The sequence below is a fragment of the Misgurnus anguillicaudatus genome, unplaced genomic scaffold, assembly GCF_027580225.2.
Source record: "Misgurnus anguillicaudatus unplaced genomic scaffold, ASM2758022v2 HiC_scaffold_33, whole genome shotgun sequence".
NCBI classification, from domain to species: Eukaryota; Metazoa; Chordata; class Actinopteri; order Cypriniformes; family Cobitidae; genus Misgurnus; species Misgurnus anguillicaudatus.
The window spans coordinates 9,839,370-9,862,020 of NW_027395283.1; the positions used below are offsets into that span (position 1 = coordinate 9,839,370).

The 22,651-nt window shown below is 38.2% G+C and overlaps 1 protein-coding gene and 1 long non-coding RNA gene across 12 annotated transcripts in view; both read right to left on the reverse strand.

The window, feature by feature from the left end:
- The window catches only part of LOC129449217 (N-lysine methyltransferase KMT5A-A-like), a 96,235-nt gene extending 94,126 nt beyond the window's left edge, over positions 1-2,109 (reverse strand). For all 8 annotated transcript variants that reach the window (XM_073865770.1, XM_073865766.1, XM_073865769.1 and 5 more), the window contains exons 1-2: positions 1,983-2,109; positions 804-914 (exon numbers count right to left, since the gene is read on the reverse strand). Coding sequence is in view for 3 of the 8 variants with exons in the window: in XM_073865769.1 (XP_073721870.1) it covers positions 804-909 (106 nt within the window). In the remaining 5 variants the exon portion in view is untranslated. The remainder of the gene's footprint in view (positions 1-803; positions 915-1,982) is intronic.
- Positions 2,110-7,111: 5,002 nt separating this feature from the next.
- Positions 7,112-14,919, reverse strand: LOC129438406 (uncharacterized). 4 transcript variants are annotated; one of them, XR_012368693.1, is made up of 4 exons: positions 14,707-14,915; positions 14,352-14,399; positions 9,933-10,078; positions 7,112-7,656 (listed from the first exon to the last, which is right to left on the reverse strand). It is a non-coding gene; the product is annotated as an uncharacterized lncRNA (long non-coding RNA). The 4 variants fall into 4 exon arrangements; XR_012368694.1 differs by lacking the exon at positions 14,352-14,399 and having other exon boundaries at positions 7,114-7,656; positions 14,707-14,913; XR_012368692.1 differs by lacking the exons at positions 14,352-14,399; positions 14,707-14,915 and adding an exon at positions 10,158-10,209 and having other exon boundaries at positions 7,116-7,656.
- Positions 14,920-22,651: the final 7,732 nt, after the last annotated feature.

Sequence of the window (22,651 nt, forward strand, 5' to 3'; positions counted from 1 at the left end):
GGAACAGCTCTCATTTGTCATATATTAGCTGGGGGAATGTTAATGTAAATTTGTAACCATAGTAATGCGAATGGGATCTTAAATATCAATGCGTTTAAGCATATACACAGGGTAGGGTGGCCATTCGTGCCAGTTCCGCCGGACACGTCCCGAACATGTTTTCGGGTTCGTTCTCCGGAAGTCGCGTTGCTCGACCGCATACGTCAGTGGTTCTCAATCCTGGTCCTGGAGGTCCACTGCTCTGCACATTTTGAATGTCTCTCTTATCTGACAGACAATGAGATCTCTGCTAATGAGCTGATGATTTGAATCAGCTGTGTTAAACAAGAGAGACATACAAAATGTGCAGAGCAGTGGACCTCCAGGACCAGGATTGAGAACCACTGGCATACGTCATCGAGGTTCTCACATTTCAGTTAAAATAAATTAGAAAATTAAGATTTATTTCTTTGAAGACATACAATCATTGTAGTTTAATTCTTACCTTGAAATGTAACGGTTGCTTTTCTTTAATTAAACCCGAAATATTAAACCTTGATGACATATGCCGTCGACCAATGCGACTTCCGGAGAACGAACCCGAAAACATGTTCGGGACGTGTCCGGCGGAACTGGCACGAATGGCCACCCTAACACAGGGACGTGCTGAGCGTAGCCATGTCTGATCTTAGTTTTAGATTGTCGAACAGTCATTGTCTTTGTAAACTATAAACTGTACTTGACATACTATTTTTTTTAATTGCCTAATTAACATGTGCTTAAAATTATAAATGGAGAAACATTGTGTGTGATGCACAACATACCTTTAAATGCGTTGATGTATTGTTTCTCAATGAAGGCTTTGTCTTTGCCCGACAACACATGCTCTTTGGCATCCTGTTCAGGTTTAATTCTCCTCTTTCTCAACATGTTGACTAGAAACAAAGAACACATGGAGTATATGGTCCGTATAAATATTACTTGCATTATACTACATTAGTACAATTTTGTCAGATGCATTTCTAAATAAACAATAGGCTCTATGGCATAACGTTTGAATATTTTTGTATGGTGAACGTCTGCCACGTCAGATTAAAGGCGGAGTCCACGATGTTTGAAAAACGCGTTGGAAAAGGAGACGGGCCGACTACCAAAACACACTTATAGCCAATCAAATCAAATCAAATGCCGGGTTGCGTATGTGTGGGGCGGGTCTATCAACAGAAGGTCCAGATTCTATTGGGGCAGGGGCGTGTTTGTTTAGGTGATTTCAAATATCAACATTTGGCTTTCAAACATCATGGACTCCGCCTTTAAGCAAATGGTAAAATGTAAATGGCATGTTTATATGTTTGAAAAGTGCAAATAATTAACACAACAATATAAAACAATATAACGTTATATGGCCTAAACCATCAACAGAAGAAACAAGTAAAGCAGTGTCAGGTTGGTGTTTTATGACAAAACAATACAAATATTGATTTAAGATTACAGTTACATAAAATATTTCTGAATCATACTAAAACCATAACAGCTGGAATGACGCGTCACCTGGTCAATTACGTTTATGTCCTACAGCCAATTTACGATGGCGAAACACAGCAAGCTGCAATTTATTGTACAGTATTACTTTTAAAACAACACTAGAATCACTACATGACACATTTCAAGCGGTTGTTTATACAGTATTATGTTTTTAAGAGCTGCCATGTGCATGACTGAAACCGTGACCACGCCATACGCGACCTGACGATTTAATTACATTCGCTTCTGTTTACATTTTCACATATTTCTGTATAATATAAAAACTGAAAAATAATCATCCATTTAATTTAACTATTTACTACCCACCATGATGATAATATAGCAAATGAATGCGATCTCATTCTCATTATTAACAATCTCATGCCTTATTAATGTAACGTACATGCACACAAACATTAAAGTTACAAAATGTACGACTAAATATAAACTAAACTTCAAAAATCATATATTAAACTTACCTAAAACTTGCACAGGTGACACAATATCAACAAAGATAAACTCTGCTGGAGTTTAGCTAATTAAAAATTCACTGCGTCACACCTGCAGACAATCAGAAGCGCCTCGAGTTTGACCGACATCAGGTGCAGCCAATCGCTGAGCAGGAAAGCCTTCAACCAATCAAACGCGTCCATTGAAGGCTGAAATGTGTATGGCTCTGCCTACCACCGAATTTTCAATAGAGGGAGATTATACACTCTGAGGATACACTGGCATACACTGGAAATCAGGTGGAACGTATGGAATAAATATCCCGACTAATGTATTGAGGTCACGTGTTAAAAAATAATATGCATGAATAAAATAATAATAAGCGCAAATCAGAACTTTAAACAGTTTGAAAGTTATATTGCACAAAACTGAAAAACGTATGCAAAGTTATCCAAATTGCATACAAAATGACGTTTTCATTGTTTATTTTTTAAATTTTTTTCTTCTCTCTAATATTTTCTGCTCATATTTATTTGTTTTGTATGCTTGTGCTGTTTTCCCCTTGCTCTTATTTCCAACATTATCTGTCTGCACAAGCGGAGGCTGGACCGCAGTTTCAGAGAAGGGTATCGCTGCGTCCGAAATCGCCTACTTCCATACTATATAGTAGGCAATGTAGGTCCGTGTACGTTTTGATAGTTTGTTTTTTCGTTTAAACCAAAAAACGAAATAACGAGAAACCACATGTTTTTCGTTTGTTGTTTCAAACAAAAAAAACAAAAACCGGTAAAAGAGAGCCGTTCTTCCGTTTTTTGTTTCTGAATCCAAAAACGAAAAACGACTAAACCAAATTCAAATAACAGTCCGATTTTGGTTTTTAGAAATTCCTTTTTTCATTTCTCCGTTTGAAGATCTACATTAAAAGAAAGACAGGTTGGTCACGTGACCCGGAAGTTATATTAAATACAGCCTATCAAAATAAAAGCCAAGGTTTTAATTAGAACGGTCATAATGCAGCACTAACGTTACACCAGAGTAACGTTAGAAGAAAAAAAATCAATAAATAAATAGGCTTATATAAACCTGGACCGAAAGAAATATGTTAGCAACAGTTTATTACAGTGATTTAATATCGTGCCTATCCACGTACACATCGTCACGTTTAATGAGCGCATTGTTTGGTTCAATACAGTACTAAGAACTTATTGTGTGTGCAGAGTTGTTACTGTTAGCGCTATATTATGTAATTAAATTAATATTTAATGTTGTTTCCACCGTATGGACCAAACTGTTACCCCTTTCTACCAGCAGGTGGCAGTATTTAAACGACTGACTGTATTGTGCCTTTGGCAACTGTTTTAAATCAAGATTACTGATACAGATGTATTAATTGATGTTCATTTCATTTTTTTATATTATTTGCAACCTAGTTATCATCACCGTCTGCATGCCCTTCTGTTTTAACCTGATTCACTGCTATCATCTCCATGCTGGTATGTTGAAATCAGAAATGTCCTAATGTAGGTCATTTAGTCAAAACAATGATTTACTAGTGTGCTATATACTGTGTGAATCTTTCTTCTCTATACACATTCCAGTGTGTATAACATACAACACTCCCATTGTGTCACGCAAGTGAAGATAAGCCATAAAGGTCTTAAACATTTATTCAACATAATAGCACAGACATGCTTTCAAAGACATTGCATGTGCAATATATGGTTGCAGAACATTTACCGTGAAGTCCTAAGGCTTATAATTCTGTTTAGTATAATTGCTTCTATATACAGTTCATGGAGATCTCTGCTAATGAGTTTATGATTTGAATCATGTGTGTTAAATAAGGGAGACATACAAAATGTGCAGAGCAGTGGGATCCAGGAATAACATTGAGAACCACTGGTGATGATACACCCCCGTTTTCAGTTTCACATCATTGTCTATACAACCCCCCCCCCCCCCCCATATTCTCACCCCTCCTACTCTGGGGTGCGGTGCCTTACAAAAATCAACCATATGTTTATTTTTTTTTTTGTGTATTGATTACTATAATCAAAACCATGAGTTTACTACACTAACTATGATTTAACTGTTTTTTTACTACTTTTTTCACTACTGTTTTACTTCTAGTAAAACCATGGTTAATTTTACGCAGACCCCAAAGGATACTAAAGGACAGTACCTGCCCAGCCACAACCTGTTCACCCTGCTGCCTTCTGGAAACAATAGAAGTTTCTGCTGCCAGACTGTAGAGCAGCTCCCCCCCCCCCAAGTTATCAGACTGGTAAACTCTAGTTCATCCTTAGCACTCCTCCACTGATTATAATTTATTTCTGTTTATTATAATTGGTTCTATATTAATGTATATTGTCTGCTATAGCAAAAGCAAGTTACAAACTCAATTAATACTTTATATTATATAACCTGTTACATTGTGACAAAATACATCTACCCTCCTACTTTAAAGAAGAATAAAGTGAATGTTTTGGAAATGCCAAGTCAAAAGTTCTGACCTTAAAATTATTGAAATGTTGGGGAAGGATGAGGAAGCAAGCAGCTCATGTGAGGAAACCGACCAATATTGGTGCTAAAGCTGTTCTGTACAGAGCAATGGGCAAATATTCATCCAAGCCAATAAGCAGGATTGCTCAAAAGTTACTGGAAACGTTTTGTTGCAATTATTGCTGCTTTACTCAGCATGGACAGCTTGTTTTTAGTAATGCAATTATGTTTTTGGACTTTCTTTTTAGGACCTTGTAAAATGTTCTAACTTTAGGGCTTAACTGTAAATGTTTTGCAACCATAGATTGCACATGCAATGTCTTTGAAAGCATGTCTGTGCTATATATGTTGAATAAATGTTTAAAACTTGTATGGATTATCTACACTTGCGTGACACAATGGGAGTGTTGTATGTTATACACACTGGAATGTGTATAGAAAAGAAAAATTCACACAGTATATAGCACACTGGTAAATCATTGTTTTGACTAAATGGCCTACATTAGGACATTTCTGATGTTAGCTGGAGACCACCAGCTAAACCAGCAACATACCAGCATGGGAATTATGCTGGTCTATGCAGTTTTTTTCAGCAGGGAGATGATAGTGTTAGAATCAGGTTAAAACAGAAGGGCATGCAGACGATGATGATAACTAGGTTGCAAATAATATAAAAAAATGAAATGAACATCAATAAATACATCTGTATCAGTAAACTTGATTTAAAACAGTTACCAAAGGCACAATACAGTCAGTCGTTTAAATACTGCCACCTGCTGGTAGAAAGGGGTAACAGTTTGGTCCATACGGTGGAAACAACATTAAATATTAATTTAATTACATAATATAGCGCTAACAGTAACAACTCTGCACACACAATAAGTTCTTTAGTACTGTATTGAACCAAACAATGCGCTCATTAAACGTGACGATGTGTACGTGGATAGGCACGATATTAAATCACTGTAATAAACTGTTGCTAACATATTTCTTTCGGTCCAGGTTTATATAAGCCTATTTATTTATTGATTTTTTTTTTCTTTTAACGTTACTCTGGTGTAACGTTATTGCTGCATTATGACCGTTCTAATTAAAATCTTGGCTATTATTTTGATAGGCTGTATTTAATATAACTTCCGGGTCACGTGACCAACCTGTCTTTCTTTTAATGTAGATCTTCAAACGGAGAAATGAAAAAAGGAATTTCCAAAAACCAAAATCGGACTGTTATTTGAATTTGGTTTAGTCGTTTTTCGTTTTTGGATTCAGAAACCAAAAGCGGAAGAACGGCTCTCTTTTTACCGGTTTTTGTTTTTTTGTTTGAAACGACAAACGAAAAACATGTGGTTTCTCGTTATTTCGTTTTTTGGTTTAAACGAAAAAACAAACTATCAAAACGTACACGGACCAATGTAGTGCTTTTTGCGTACTATATAGTATGGTAGTAGGCGATTTCGGACGCAGCATCTGGCTGCAGACTACGGGCGAGTGGAGCTCCACGGAAATGCGTCACCTAATCTTAACGCATAATAAAAGTAGTTAAAATAATCGGTTTTTTATTAAATGCTTGATAGAACAGAAAAAGAAACAAACACAAATTGTCATCATTGTCATATAACAATAAAACAATATGCCAACAGTCTTTAAGTCCAGATTAAGTGCCAAGTCCTAAAATACAGCCATTGTTCTAATATCTTTCAGGGTTTTAGAAAGTTCAATAGTGTCAAAATACATCTAATGTTTAAATCTTTAAAAAAAAGGGTTTGCACTTAGAAAATGTAGATTTATGAATGTGATATTTGGCTAACAGAAACATAAGGTTTACAAAATATGATTTTTCCTTTCACATTCATGAAAACCAAAAATTATGTAGCTTATGTTATGTGTATGTATGTACATTTAAATTTATGATAAACATAACATTTAATATAGTCACAAAGTCACACCAAAATGTCAGTGTTTGATAGTTAAAATAATCATACTGAAGCAGTATACTAAGCTTTTATGGTTTTATGACACGAAGGAGCTGAATGCTTTTCCCCCAGCAATTTGCACTAGACATTTAAACATAGCAGTGGAATTAAAACCCGTATTTTGAGTGCCTCTGCCTTTTGTTCATGTTCGTTTTTAACTATACAGTTCAACTACCAATGTAACACTCCATAAATTTTATAAAGTAAACATTATGTTGTGATATTCAGATGTGAACATCAAATGAAACATTAAATAAATTTATATTAAAATGAAAACTATAAACAAATATAATTTAGAACTTAATCAGAATTTTGCATTTAAAGCTAAATAACAACATGAGTCATCCCAGAGTTATGGATGTGACATTTGCAGTGAAAACTCAATAGAATGCAATCATTATCAATACATTTAACAACCTTTTTAAAAGTTTTCTAAACATGATCATCTAATGTTAAGAGTCCAGACAACCGCTATCAGTCTATACTCAAATTTTCTATTTTAGATGAGGGTAACATGTATGTGTTTTGGTTGAGACAAAAAAGGACACTGGTTTTGGGAGACAATACGCTGTAGGAATTCTATAAATTATAAGGCATAACTCAGGAGGAATAATACCCTCAAAAATGGAGAAGGGATGGATCTTCAAAGAACAAACTATATTTATTTAAATTTTTGTATGCACATTTATGAGGAATAAAAAGATTTACAGACGTGACAATTATGACATTTTTTTTGAAAATATCAAAGTATGGGGGAAAATGCTTAAAACTTTTAACAGACATTGCATGGGTATTTAAACCATGTATATATTGACATATGATAAGTTTAACATTTGCAAGGAATTGCTCATATACAAATCAGCTAAAGTGAAATAATGAAGAATCCACAATTTCCACAATTTTACCAATTTTAATTGCTTTTGAGTAAATACAAAAACCATCTTATGCTATTTTAACAACATACATGAACTTTAAGTGACCACAAGTGTTAAAGTAAAGACACATTGTGCCTGCACAAACTATTCTGTCTATGAAGCAATCCCAGTAGCCAGGGTGGTCATCTGAGGAGTAAAACCCCAAAAGCACTCCACGTTGTTCATTTCCCCAGAAGCCAGCCCCATAGTCTTTGAAAACTTGCTGCACTGTAGGCGGCTGCACCTAGAGATGATTTACGGTTTTCTGTACATTCTCCGGTGTCTCTTTGACAGTCTATTTCAATTCACTACACCTGTTTAGTATCAAAACACAATCATAACAGCACATTAAGTCACACAATTCAGACAATGAATTAACACATCTTTAACAGTCAAAAATGTCATGTTATGGAAATGAAAGGAAGTGTGATTAACATAACCTAATTGTTATACCCACACAGGGTGCGATTTGTGAAAAAAACAGAGGGGGGGATGTTTTCATAGGCGTCCATTTCGGCGACGGTGGGTACCCACCAGGCTTGTGCACAATTCAGAATTTCAGAATTGGCCTCCATTCAATTCATGAATTGGAATTTGAATTGAATTGACTCCGCCCTACAGGAAGTTGAATTGGAATTGGAATGACAGGAAGTGGAATTAAATTCATGGCAATTCAAAGAAATTCCACAGTCACACAACAGAAAGAATCTCACATACATTCAGTGTTAGGAAAGTAACTTTGGAAAATTGTTTGGCAACCATTTTAAATACTTGGTAAAATTAAAGCATTCTGGGAAATTAAGTCATATTACATCGTGTTCCATAAAATTACAATTGCAAAAAATCAAACTTAATTATTTGTTATGTGACTAGAGTTTTTAAAATTAATTGCTGGGGGAAAACATTTCCTGTTAATATAATCTGTACAAAGGAATATATTTATAGAATATGTAATGCAATCATATCTGACATATACTGAAAGCTTCATTTTTAACACTTCACTTACTGTATAATATGTATAAGAATTTATTTGAATTTCTATTGAATTGCAATTCTGCTTCCTTTAATTCAAATTCGAATTGTAATTCTGGATCCTGTTTTTGACACAAATTCAATTCAAATTCAAGAATTGAATTGGAATTTAGGAGTCATTCTCAATTCAATTCTGAATTCTGCACAAGCCTGGTACCCACCATATTTCGTCATGAGTCATTTTGTACCCACCACTAGTTTTAACTTTTTTGATTGTTTTCAGTGGTTATTAAGAGCAATATGAGGGAGAAATTTGGTAATTATTGTCTACCTAAACAAAAATCCATTATAATATTATTATTTTTTAAAATATTTTTCTAATTTAAATATTTCTAATATTCAGAAATGCGCTCTCCGCTCACGAGCTCTGATCGGAACAAACCCGAACCTCACTGTCTGCTGAACTTGCGCAGAAACATAAAAATATAACCAGCTTTTTAAAATGGTTTTAAAACTAAACATTTTGACTATTTTAGCACAAATTATGAGCTTATTGACGGTTTTTATAATTCTTGACATAATGCGTCTCTGTCCACAGCACATTTCAAAACATTTTAATTCATAAAAATAAATCATGAGAACATGAACTCATCACTGCATTTGCAGGAATTGTAAAATCTTTTTTCTTATTAACTCATGAAGCAGCCTAACGCAATATTTTTACAATAGCTTTTTTTTCCCCACACATATGAACTGTGATCATGCACAACGAAAAAACACGCAATAATTAAATCTTGAATGGCAAAACTATATGGCACAATGTAGTGTCAACTTAAACATAAATGTGAACAATGTATTGATTGCAAAGTTAAACCATTACAGTAGAAACCGTTTTAATGCTGCTTTTAAAGTAATAACATTAACTTTACACCGCGATGCTTTACAGTGATTTACAGTGAAATTATAGAAAAGTCAGATGCATTATGTGTTAGTCACTTAGCCTCATTTGCGCAAACTGGACGCGCCCGCGCCTCGCTAAACGCCTCATCGGCATTTATCATGTGTGTAACTTCTGCCATTCTCAATGGTGTGACTGGGACACTAACTCTGCTTGTCATCATAAACAGATAATCAGATTGTGATCTTTATTCCCGCTTTATTAATATGCGGCTGAATATGCTGCATTTCATCTTTTCGACACACAGCTCCATAACCATCTCGCAAGTGTTGATAGGCTATTACTCGTGAGATGTAACCTGGTCTGTAACCAATCAGATAGCGCCGTGGGCGGGACATTGATCAAGTCTTCAGAGTGGTGAATACAGAGATGCTGCGCGGCAGCTGTATCAGAGCCAGCCAAAGTAGCGCATTTTAAAACAAAATTGACTTTAATCAAACCACGGATCCGTGATAAGTTTTGTGATCCGTCTCGCCACTAGTGTAGTAGCACTGATCACTTTGAGAGGGGGATACATTTATCCCCACCGGGGATAAAAATAATTAAGCAGAGGCAGGGATACATTGACCAGAAAGGGGGAAATCCCACGCATCCCCCCCGGCAAATCGCACCCTGTACCCACAAAAAACAAGATGGAGCAACCACACTTATTGAACTCACTTTAAGGCCAGCTGAAGTGTTCCTCCTGCTGAAAATGCTCCTGGCTGTCAATGTTTGCTGAATCTCTGTCTTGTTAAAGCCAGCCGGATTGCAGAGCAGCCGTCTTCTAGAACAACAAAGACCCTCTGGAGAATATCATCTGGCAACTGCAGATATGAAACATGATTTATTATAGAGACATTACAAGCAATTTTCATCAACATTAAAGTGATTATAAACACATGCCTGCAAAATGTCAGTAGCCACTGCAACATCGTTTGCTGGGAGTGTAGGTACCCACACAGCAAAAGGACTCCGTGGCGGATCAGTCGCGGAGGTATCGCGGCTTCCGGAACGGACCCGGGTCGGCGTCCACTTGCGCGCAGTGACGGATCCGCAATGAAGGCGGATCGCGGACCCGCCGTGGCCTTGGGCTGCATACGCTCCGCATCCGTGGCGCAAATTCATTCATATATCTGTCACAGGGTGACTTAGGGCGGAACCGAAAATGGAGAGGAGAGGTTCCGCCCGGAGAGAATTTTTAAACGCACCCTTCACTTCCTGGTCTCCCGGGCAACGCAAATGAGGAAGGAACAAGCCACAGGTGCAGCACATTGAGGTAGCAGCTCTGATTGGAGGAAGAAGTAAGGACGGGCCACTTAAATGGAGCTGTAGCAGCACACAAGTGAAGAGAGTTGTTTCGGGCATGAGCTCCTTTTTATTGCCTAGGGCAGACTGAACCACACGCCCCGTCCTTGGAAGAGCCGGAGGGCGCCGTTGATCCACAAGAGCGCTTATAGCGAGAGGAAAGAGTGCGGCAGCCAGGAAAGGCGAAAAGGACGGGGCTGTGAGTTAAAGGAGCACTGCACCACGAGGGTGCTTTTGTGTGCTTAGTGTGAGTTGAGGTGCGGAGCTGCGCTCGTCCGATACGCATTGGTGGCTGGTTATACTTTCTCTCTCTCTCTCTTGTAGTCTGCAGTAATCGCTGGAGTAATAGGAAACCCTACGGGTGGAAGAAACATCGGTATAAGTGACACATTTAGAGGAACAAAGGAGGAAGGAAACGTAACGGTTTTGCAACGTAAACAAAGGCGGACTGCTGTGAGTATTAACTCCTGTATTAGAACGAAGTGGAAAACTAACCTGTGAATTTACCAAATACCTCCAGGAGGAGGAGGGCGGCCCTACCCCTGATCCAGCGTGGTAGGTGAGCCGCAGGAACATTTTGTCTCAGCAGCCACAGCAGCAGGATTAAATATCCAGGCCGTATTGTCATCGCCCCCATCCAACCCAAGCGAAGTGGAGGACGTCGGACGTCTCTTATGTACACCTGTAGTGTGGTGGGTGAGTCCATGTATTTTTAAAACCTTTCACGTTGAAGTGGTGCTGTGTATTGCTGTGGGTTGCTGTGCAAGTGCTGTGTGTCTTGTCAGACGTAACCCACATCATCCATTTCATTGAGAAAGAGACGGAGAGGCTAACGGTCCTAGGGAGAACCATCTATCATACGCTGTGTGCGTTGAAGCGCTGTGTGAGGCCGTGTTGATACACTGCTGGTGGCTGTCTAACTCTCTCTCCCTCTCAAGTTGGATTAGTATACTGACGAAAGCATCCCGAACCTTAAAGGTTGACAAACACACGGAGTATTTGGAGAATTGAGACCAAGAGAAATCGGGAATTGAAACCGGCATTGTTGTGAGTACTAAGTGCAAGTTGTACATGCCTTGTGTATCGTTCTAACTGTATGTTAGACTCTTCCAGGAGGAAGAGAACGGCCCTACCCCTATTATAGCGTGGTGGGCGAGCCGAGTGTACGTTTTTGCCGAAGCAGCCGCAACGACGACACCACTTTAGCTGGGCCGCATTATCCATCACCAGATCTCCCTGAAGTGAGGTACAGGAAGACGGGAGTCCTTTTTTGTGCACTGAGCGTGGTGGGTGAGTCTTTTGTGCTGTGAAAACCTTCAAGTTTTGACGTGGTGTTGTACATTGCTGTGGGTTCCTGTGGATTGCTGTATGTTTTGTCTGACAGACCCCCGCCTTCGCACACTTCGCTAGGGGAAGACCAAGAGGCTGCTGGCCTTAGCCTGATACAACTTTGCATATGTTGTAAGCGTTTTTCAGATATCAGAGAGTAGCGCGGTCCCACGGGACGATCCTTTCCCGCCTAGATATTTGGTGGGCGTGGCGAGTGACAACGAAGAGCTGGAGAAGCAGCAGCATTGTGAGTACGATTTGTGGCTATTACTAATCAATACTGTGAACTGTGCGGGTCTTATTGTTGCAGAGAGCGAGGTGAAGTGATCCTCATCGTCCCGTGGCCTCTACAAAGGGGCGCCCCTGTCCGGAGTTCGAACGCCTGACGGCAGCGAGGAAAGGGAAGCGCTCGGCCCGGTGAGACGTTGAGGTAGCCCACCCCCCTGCCACCGCACAGCCGTCGAGAGGGTTCGCCCCCGACGCCACGTAGGGACGACTTACTCCATCAGACGTTTCGCCCAAGCGGATACCTGTGGAGGGAAGAACAGAGAAAGTGAATAACCTGAGGAGAGATCGAAGAAGCCTGTACTTACGGTACGCTGTGTCCAGCCGAGAGGTGAGAGCCATTCAGAGCCAAATAACTGTGCCCTCTTGTGTTTCCAGCGTTGCCCGTGGAAAGAGAGAAAATGAGCGACCCAAAGAGGAACTGTGTGAAGCCCCGCCGGTGACAATAACGAGAGCCTGAAGAGGCCGTTATTAAGTTCCCTTTCCTCCCTCCCCTATTTATTATTTTAAGAAATTTAAATAAAATACATTTTAATTTTATGTTTACCTTGTGTGGCTGGTCATTGGGGTGGCTTTGGGAATCTCCTCGAGGTGGAAAAAGGGGCGTGACCTTATTTACATCTGGGTCCACCCCGACCTGTGACATATCCGCCGCGGACCCGCAACTGACTCATTAAAAGTCTGAATTAAGCTCCGGGACAGATCCGCAACGGATGCAGACCGGAGCTACTGACTCCGGAGCGGTTCCGTTACGAATCCGCTCCGGAGCTTATTGCTATCAGGACCGGGTCTGTTTTGGACCCGTTTATGTCACTTTCAAATTCAAAATCCCTTCTTACTGTAGGATAAAATAGGATAAACTAAAGGATAAAACCAAAACTATCACTAGGCCTGGTCACTGCAGCAATATAGACCTTAAATCTGCATTGTCTTGTATTTTTAACCTAACAATATTGTAAATAGGCCAAACAGAAAAGTTTCACTAAAATTATATCAATTTAATGTACAAAAGTAATTACTACTTAATGAAAATATAAAATTGCCATTTACATTTATGGACAGTTATAGCATATTCTGTTTTTGTTTAAAAATATTATTTTTGGGGTCAAAACCTAATTTAGTGCTTTATAGGCCCAGGTCAATGCAAACATAAAATACTTGATCTATTAGGCTACAACTTCAATGAAATGCTGCACTATGCACAGCTAACACATCTGACAATGAATAACTGGAGAAAGACAAGTTGTACAACAAAAATGTTTTTTTATTATTTAATCATTTCTCCCAGTCTCCTTGTTGCCCGATCTGTTGCCAGGTTGAACACAGCACCTGTAATCAAACAGACAGATATGGTATGTAGCATCCAAAGTCAAGTATGCTTATCATAATAACGCCACAGAATGAAGTAAAAGTACAGTTTTTTCACTAGAAATGTACTTGAGTAAATGTATCCATCAAAATCACTTTAAAAGTACTAGTTACCCAAAACTGTAACTGGAATTCGTTACACACCTCTGGTTAAATCACCCTGTTAACAGCCGCTCAAAATAACAGACGAGAAGATTGTCTTTACCAACCACACAGTCGCTCTGACTGACACCTGCATTCATTTAGTCACTGACTGACACCTGCATTCATTTAGTCACTGATTAGGTCACATGGCATCTTGCAGTGTGACCGTGAGTCTGAACCGAGTCAAACAATGAGTAAATTGCCAAAGATTAATTTTCATTATAAAGAAGATGGCAGATACACTACACCAAAATTGCCAACATGTAAACTTAATAATGCACAGCTAGGGCTAAACCATTATCCACGAGTGAACATGCTAAAGTTTTCCTAATATCAACGTCATTCCAATCATTAGTATGATTAAAAAACAATGTTTACTGGCACAATTATATCAATAAATCAATACTTACTCAAAAGAGGGTTCAGCTGAACCGTGTCCCAGCAAGAAAATCTCGATTGACAGGTGTGCATCGTTTAACCGTTCAGTAAAGGCGCGTCCGAGGATCCGACATGGGTCCGATCAGGATCCGCTGTTTGACAGTAGAATTTACCGCGCTCGCGGAGGCGGAGCTGATCCTCTGCGCGGCTCCAAAACGAATGTGACAGTCACGCGGGTTTGGCGACTTGAACACGGATCCGCATAGGAGTCTCCTGCTGTGTGGGTACCATCAAAAACTGTCAAATATCTGCATCATGCTTTCCACATAACGTTACCTATAAAGGAGTGAGAAATTAAATGTGAAAACAGACTCCTCGTATTACTTTTTACGTAAAACAACAAACGCAACACACACATATACAAAACGATCATGTACTTCAATTACTACTTTGTTTTAACACAATAAGCCACCAAACATAGGTTACGAATATGTTGTCATGATCAGCAAACGTTAACATTCGCGAGACATAAATTGTTCGTCAGAAAAAAATAAATATATAAAATGTTTATTCATTCGTTTGTGTTCTGCTTACATTGCAGGTTACAATAACGTCAGTTTCTCGGTGTATAAAGGTAAATTACCTGAATTAAAGTTCGAACTAAGAGCTCCCGGCGACGCCACCTTCATCTCATAAATTCAAGTGGAGGTGACGTATTTCCGCTTGCCCGCTAGTGGAGGTGACGTATTTCCGCTTGCCCGCTAGTGGAGGTCACGTGTTTCCTGTTTGAGAGTGGAGCTCCACTCGCCCATGGTCTGCAGCCAGACCCTCTTGCAGTTTCAGGACCACAGTTTTAGGACCCTCGTTTTTTTAACAGCGCCATCTAGCGAAACTGTAGCCTCTGGTGGTGCAGCAGATGCTACTCGAAAAAAGTGCCACCTATGCAGTATTTTCACCCAATTTAAACTTCTTTTAAAGTTTGAGATGTTTTTAAAGGTTTATTACACCAAAATACTGCTTTCTTTATTGAAATTAAATCTGGTTTTTAGGAATGTTAAGTAATTATTGGCTCTACGTTGCATTATTTAATAACTCATCGAGTAAGATAAACAAGGAATCGTGTACTTTAGCCTTTTTAGTCAATCACAAATTCAAGTACAAAGGGAATACACAAGGATGACTCTGGGTGTAGATTTAAAATGTGTGTATTTATAAAATTATATATTGCAACAGTTGAATTTGAACACACACAAAAAATTGTGTAACACTTTACAATAAGGTTCATTAACTAACATGAACAAACCATAAGCAAAACATTTGTTACAGTATTTATTAACCTTAACCTTTATTAAGCTAAATAAAGCTTTTAATAGTTTTTTCATGTTAGTTCACAATTCATTAACTAACTATCAAGTATTACTAATTGTTGAAGTTAACATTAACAAATATTACTAAATGCTGAATAAGTGCAGTTTATTATTAGTCCATGCAACTAATGTAGTTAACTAATGCTAACTAATTAACCTTATTGTAAAGTGTTACCCAAATTTGTTCATGACATGAACAACATAAGAACTGCATGGACCACGTCTTCACTGACTCCTAAGTGAGAGAAAGATAAAGAAATGAATGAAACCAGGAACATTTAGTTGAACGTTCAACAACTCTTTAATTTTTGATTTCAAACTTTAAAGATCTTAGTCACCACAGAGCACACACATTATATACGGTATAAAATTATATCAATCTAATCTAGGTAATGTTCATATTAGTATTGCATACTGTTCATAACAGGATCAAAGATTCTTGAAACATTCATGTCAATAAAGCACATCTGAGCAGATAAAAAATAATAATAGAGAGAGATAAATATAAATATTAAATATTTAAAGCACACATTGTGATGTATGCAGCAGCAACTGGATGCTGTCCCCTCTTTTTTCAATTGTTTGTCTATGATTCGATTAAATTCCTCCACTTTACTGAAATAGTACATAAAGAACATAATCACTGATAAAAAAAATGCTGTTAAAAAGTGGTACACACACAACACAGTACAGTACAGTACAGTACAGTACAGTCTACAGTACATGACACAATCTAACAAGTGGTATTTTAACAGTCAGTTATTATGATGGCCTACTGTTATGTCTGACTATAAAAATGTCACATGTCTCAATCAACATTAAAACCACATCTTGAAGAGACATACTCATAACATGTATTGTGTGGTAACGTCAAAAAGGCTTTAACTGACTGTGAGCATGTGACAGTTAAAACATATTTATATTATTTTAACTATAAAAAAAGAGTAACTAACAAGGTTTTAAAACCAGCGTAATACAGTTTTCTTGTACTGTCATTAAGTCAACACAAGCTTTCATGCAACAGTTTAATTAAACGAATGTGCTAACAAGTCATTTACAGCATTATTCTATGTAAAGCACGTTGAATGACCTCTGTGTATGAAATGTGCTACACAAATAAACGTGCCTTGCCATATAACGTATGATGGATATGCATTCAAGACTATTTAGCAAATCACAATCACTTCGGCTATAATGTTCAAATAAAAATTGATTCACACTTGATACTCACACACTGCTTGTCATCCATCTTTGTATACTCACACACTGCTTGTCATCCATCTTTGTTGGTCCTCTAGTTCGCTAGGTGGCGTTGTCACTAAGAACCTAGGGTCGTATAACTGCGGTCCTATGACTGCGGTCCCGAAACTGCAGCCTCCGCTTGTGCAGGCAGATGCTACTCCTTATTTCCACACTCTGCGCTTGCATTTCCAAAAGTTGCAGTTAGAGTTTCATGCAAATCAGGGCAGACTTTAAGTGTCGCAATTGGTCCGCTTGTTTTAGATTGACAGCTCCTCCTCTAGCCAATAGAGACAGAGCGCAGTTATGCAAATTTGAAAAACACGCCCACCGGGGGGGGGGGGGGGATTCAATCCAACCGTCTCCATTGACTTTGTATTGTGAGAGGCCGCCTCCTTGTCATTTCTGGCTTATAACAAAAAACAGAATAATGCCTAAAAGCTGCTGTGTGACAATATGTACAGCTAACAAGCCAAAGAACCCAGAAATAAATTTTTATAAACTGTCGAGCAGTAAAACCCTGCCTTTGAGGAGAAAAAAGTGGATCGACGACTACGTTTCCCCCTAGTGGACGCAGTTCTACTAATATGAGGACTATGAAAAGTTGCCTGTTTCCACTTTTCTGTCTGTAAACGCTCGTTTTTTGAGCTCGACAGTTTATAAAAATTTATTTCTGGGTTCTTTGGCTTGTTAGCTGTACATATTGTCGCACAGCAGCTTTAAGGCATTATTCTGTTTTTTGTTATAAGCCAGAAATGACAAGGAGGCGGCCTCTCTCAATACAAAGTCAATGGAGACGATTGGATTGTTTTCCCCCCGGTGGGCGTGGTTTTCAGGTTATGACGCGCTGCGCTCTGTCTCTATAGCCGTTTCTCAATATGCGTTCTTGTCTGTACTTGCGTTCTTGTGGACTTGTGAAACGTCATCAGTCGCGGCCCAAGTACTGTTCCAATTCAAAGTTCGCATCAAGCCCAAGTTCACATAAAATCCCCGGATGTGTTCTTGATCCGCCCATTTTATCGAGGATGCATCAGAGGAGACTTGTGTGGACTTATGACAGCGAAGTTTCCCAGAATGCATTTCGCGTCAGGAGTTCGTTCTTCCGAGTCTGAACTTGCAAGTTCGAACTACGAAGGACACAAGTCCGAGTTTGGCGTACTTGGTATTGAGAAACGGCTTATCAGTCGAAGAAAGGGTGATGACGTCACTTCGGTGCGACTCAAAGCAGGCGATCGTGCAGCCCTGCGTTCCAGTTCGTTTTTTTATGAACTTCCCTCGCAAACTTCCCTCAGTCTCATTCACTCGGACGTACGTCATTGCTTACGTTGTACGAGTGCCCACTACTGCTAGAACACTTGAAGTGGGTTCAAATGGATCGCCCTAAGCCCTTGATCACATGGAAAGTGGAGACCGCCCCCTCCATGTGCAAAGCGCGAGTTCGAGTTGCTTAAGTGACGTTACAATCGTGTTGCATTGTGGGATATGAAGCTACATGAAGTGTACATATGAAGCAGACTCGCTCCCTCGGTCAAAATCGAGGGAGCGAGGGTCTGTCCATACAAACTTCCCTCGTCCACTTGACGAAGTGGAACGCACTTCAAAATGGCGACAGGGATAAAGTGCTTATAGGGAAAATTTGCGAGTGTGTGTCTAAAACTGGAGTGGAATGCACCCCAGGTGGAGATGGATAACCGTCAGATGGGCTTTGATAATTTAAGATAACTTTTTGTATATTCACAGGTAGTGAAGTATGCATGTACAGTTTCTTTAAATATAATTATTGGCATTTATAGAGTCCGTTTTGAGAGAAAATGTAATTTTTCTACTGTTATTGAGCTTATTTAAACTTAGCGGTTAGCGCTTAGCGTATTTACCTCAAAGTTTACTTCAGTAATATTACCTTTATAAGTAATAATAATACAGTTTGCATATCAATCCTGCTTCTTTATGTTTATTCATGAATTTATGCTGTTATGTGAAGTAGTGTTGTCAAAATTATCGATATTTCGATAGATATCGATACTGACATTTTAAAACGATTCCAATACTCGTGTCCCGCGGAATCGATACTCCGAGACGAGCTGCGAGTTGTTTTTTATGTAACTCTGCAAACACCAGCTGCGCGCTCTTGCTCTCTCTCTCTTTTGCTTTTAAACGGCGCCGCACACACACTGCATGTGAATGCAGTACTCCGCCTCCTCTCCTCGTCTCGTCCGCTCTGGTTTAACAGTACAAGAAAGCCAAGCAGTATTGCTGTGTGGAGGTTTTTTTTCGGATGTGAGTCCAATAAACATGCGAACCCGAAGACACAAGTGAAGTAAGCCAAATATGCGTTGCTACAGAGCCGCTTGCTAACGGCGCTAGCAAAGCACTGAAGGACCGACACGCCGACGAGGGATTGATAATCATCCCAAAGTATTAATTCTAGACTTATTACCAAATTGTTCTTGATGCGTGTTGTCACGTTTTGCCTGTAATGACCCAAGTTAATACAATCGCCTCACAGTTATCAGACTTAGGAAATTAGACAGCATTTTAGCTGACAAGAAAATACTATTACTGAGGTAAAAAGTAAATGAACCAAGATACTGTTGTGCTTTAAGTTCACAAAAACACGTCATTTATTAACCTCATGTCGTTCAGTGAGGTATATTTTCACATTTACTTTATAATCTGTTTATCATATAAATGTTAATGTATTAATATTAACAAACAAAAAGCAATGCATTTGTTTAAGTACTTGTTTATCTTTTTTTTACTATGCTAATGCTCACTAGAGAAAAACTGAGATAATGCTGCTAAAATTATTCTTTTTTTACCTTGAATGCCATTGCTCTAATTTATTTTTTATATTTTGATATATTTTATATTTTGCTTAAATGTTTAATATATCTGCTGTTCATATGTTCATTTACTAGTGTGTTATATGATTAGAATGTTGTCCCGTTTTTAATATAAAGCACAGCAATGAGATTTGAGAGTGTTTCTCCCTTTCCAGAAAAAGTATCGAAAAAGTATCGGAATCGAAACCATTGACATAGTATCGGTATCGAACCAATAATTTTGGTATCGTGACAACACTAATGTGAAGTCATGAGAGCTATATTTATTATAATACGAGACATTAAATGCCGTTATATGAATACTTTTGCTTTTAATGTGCTCATTATACACTCACAGTGGCATTTTGTGCTGGGTTTAAATGCATGTTTATATATTTGTTTTTACATTTATTGCAAACTTTTTGGCACAATATACAGGGGCGGATTTAGTGATTTGGGGGCTCAAGGCGAACCATGTGTCGAGGCCCTAATTATGCACCCTTTATGCAACCTTTACTGTATCTTTCTCTCTTTCTCATCGCTATCTCTTTTTTCCTCTAGGTTACATAAGTTTCAGCCCCCAATGAGGTTGAGATTAATAGTTTTTGATAATATGATTGGATTTTATACTGATTTAATACGCAGTACTACATGGTAAAAAGACGTGTATAACAATTATGTACTTTTTATTTTACTTTGTGTACTTAATTTCTTTAATACATTTTCATTTAATGCCACATTACATCCACAATATATTTTAAATTAAAATACTTTGTATTCAAATGAACATAATATGATGAGAAGAAACATAATATGGTTTTAAAATAATGCAATCATAGGTGTTAAGAACTCGACATAAGATAAACAAGGGGTGAAATTTGACTTTCTATATGGTAAAGCGTCATGTATTGCTTCTGCATTACATTATGTAAACAGATTTTATATTATTGAACTATACAGATGTCATCTATGTACACATCTTGTACTTTGATGTTCGCTAGTGATATACAGGGCAAAGCCGAAGCATGCTACCGTTTTCATATGAGATTTAAATGATACTAAAGCGATCACGAATTCGTGTGCAGATTGGGGATGAATTACAATCTTTAGTGGTGCTGGGCAGACATTTCGGCGGACTAAAGCTTACCTAAAGGCTACTGTACAGCACAGACGGGGCCCAAGGCAACTGCCGACCTTTGCCTAATGGTAAGTCCGCCCCTGACAATATAACGTGGTCTTATTGCAACAGGTCCTATAAAACTGTACCCTGTACACGTGCCTTCCTGTGTACAGTTTGAAACACATGTAGCCTTTCTACAACCCTGCCTGTTACCTTAATAATCTTAATATATGTGGAGATAAATAAACCTTTGCACTAAATCTGGCTACTTTGATCCATTTTCTGGCTCTGACACACCAAGAGACAGGCTGGAGATTTTAAACATCTTTAAACCAATCTCCTTATGTCCAATATTTATATATGTCCAATATTTAAAGTATATTATGTTTATCTATTTATTCACACACGTCATATGCAAGAAAGTAATGCAGTGTTTTTAAACTTATTTTCTTTGTATGCTGTCAGAATATGAATACTGGCTCAATAAAGGACTATTAATGGAGATTCACAATTCAGAGATTGTATATAGTTTCATTTTGTGCAGCTTGCTGGATACTTTGGAGCTTAAAGCATCAGTTTATAATTTATGTAAATTTAGCATACAGTTATTTTAAAGGTATAGCGGAGGATTTTCTCGAATTTTAGAAAAGAACCGCCTTCTCCACTTTTTAAAAAATGCAATTGCACAACACTCTTGATTGACAACTAGGAGGACCAATAGTCTTGATGATCCATGCGGAAATAGAAAATCCTCCGCAATACCTTTAATTTGTGTCATTTAACTCGGTTATGCAGTTCATCTATACCTAGCACAGATAATAAACAAAGCTTTTTCTGTATTGTTGATTTGTATTATTTATTATTTATTTGTATTAATACAAATAATGTAATGCCCGAGTAAACACAATGGGTCTGAAAATAAAACAAAAGCAATTGGTTTGAAAATGCTTTGTTTCTTATCAATATTGGGAAATTCTCTACAGTAAACAGAAAGCTTCCTTTTATAACATGTTATAACTACTGTACATTTATTCAAAATAAAAACCTGAAGCACCACACTGATATTCAGGCCGTTTGCTATTATGTTTTTTTTGTCAAGATCGTTCAGATGTACAACTTGGCTGAAGTCTACCAATGGTAATTTCATAAATGTATTTGTCCTAAAAAGCAGACAGCCGTCTATGAAAGGTCTGAATGCTTATGATATTGTAATATTTTTAGTTTTATACTGTATACGTTTGCACATAACTTAACTATTATCACTTTTTCATTATAGTGTACTGAGCTTAGAATGTGTAAAGCCAATGTATGTAATTCATTTTAGCCTTAAACTGCAAAGACTCACTCCACTGCCTAAACTAGCTAAAAGGATTCGTTTAACGGACTTTCATTTACTTGGATGACACATTATCTTAAAGAACTGACAAAGAGTACTCACAACAGACATAAGTGTATTTCTGTCAAACACTAACAATATTTTGTTTAATGATATTTAATAGCCTCTGTGCACAAGCGAAGTGACGAACTTCCGCTTTCGCCTGAAGTCGGCATATCTGTTTCCGGTGTACTTGCGCGGCGCCCAAAATGCCTGTTTTTACTCGATGTCTCCAGGATCTTCCGAAAATACGCATCAGCGATGTTCATCGCATTGTTGATGCCTGGTCCCCTGCTCCGACAAGCAAGAGGGACAAGGGCTTTAAACTCTACATATCGAGTTATTTGCACAACTGAGGGTAAGTATTTTAATCTAATGTGGTGTGGCAGCAGATAGCGGCTAAGCTAGTTAGCGATGTGTTCATTTTTATTGTAACGTTAGTACAGAAGCTTGTTTTTCCTAATTTAAACCCAGACTGATCGTTATTTTTTGGGATAATTGTAAAATCAATTGTATTAACTTGCTTTCCTCTCAGTTTCTAATAAAGATCAGAGCACAGGTGAAGTCACTGTCAGGGCATTGTGCTACAGGTCCATGAAGAAAGCAGAGAAACCTCACAGCTTGAGTGTATGGTGCAGCTAACTATAGATAAGACAGCAGTTATA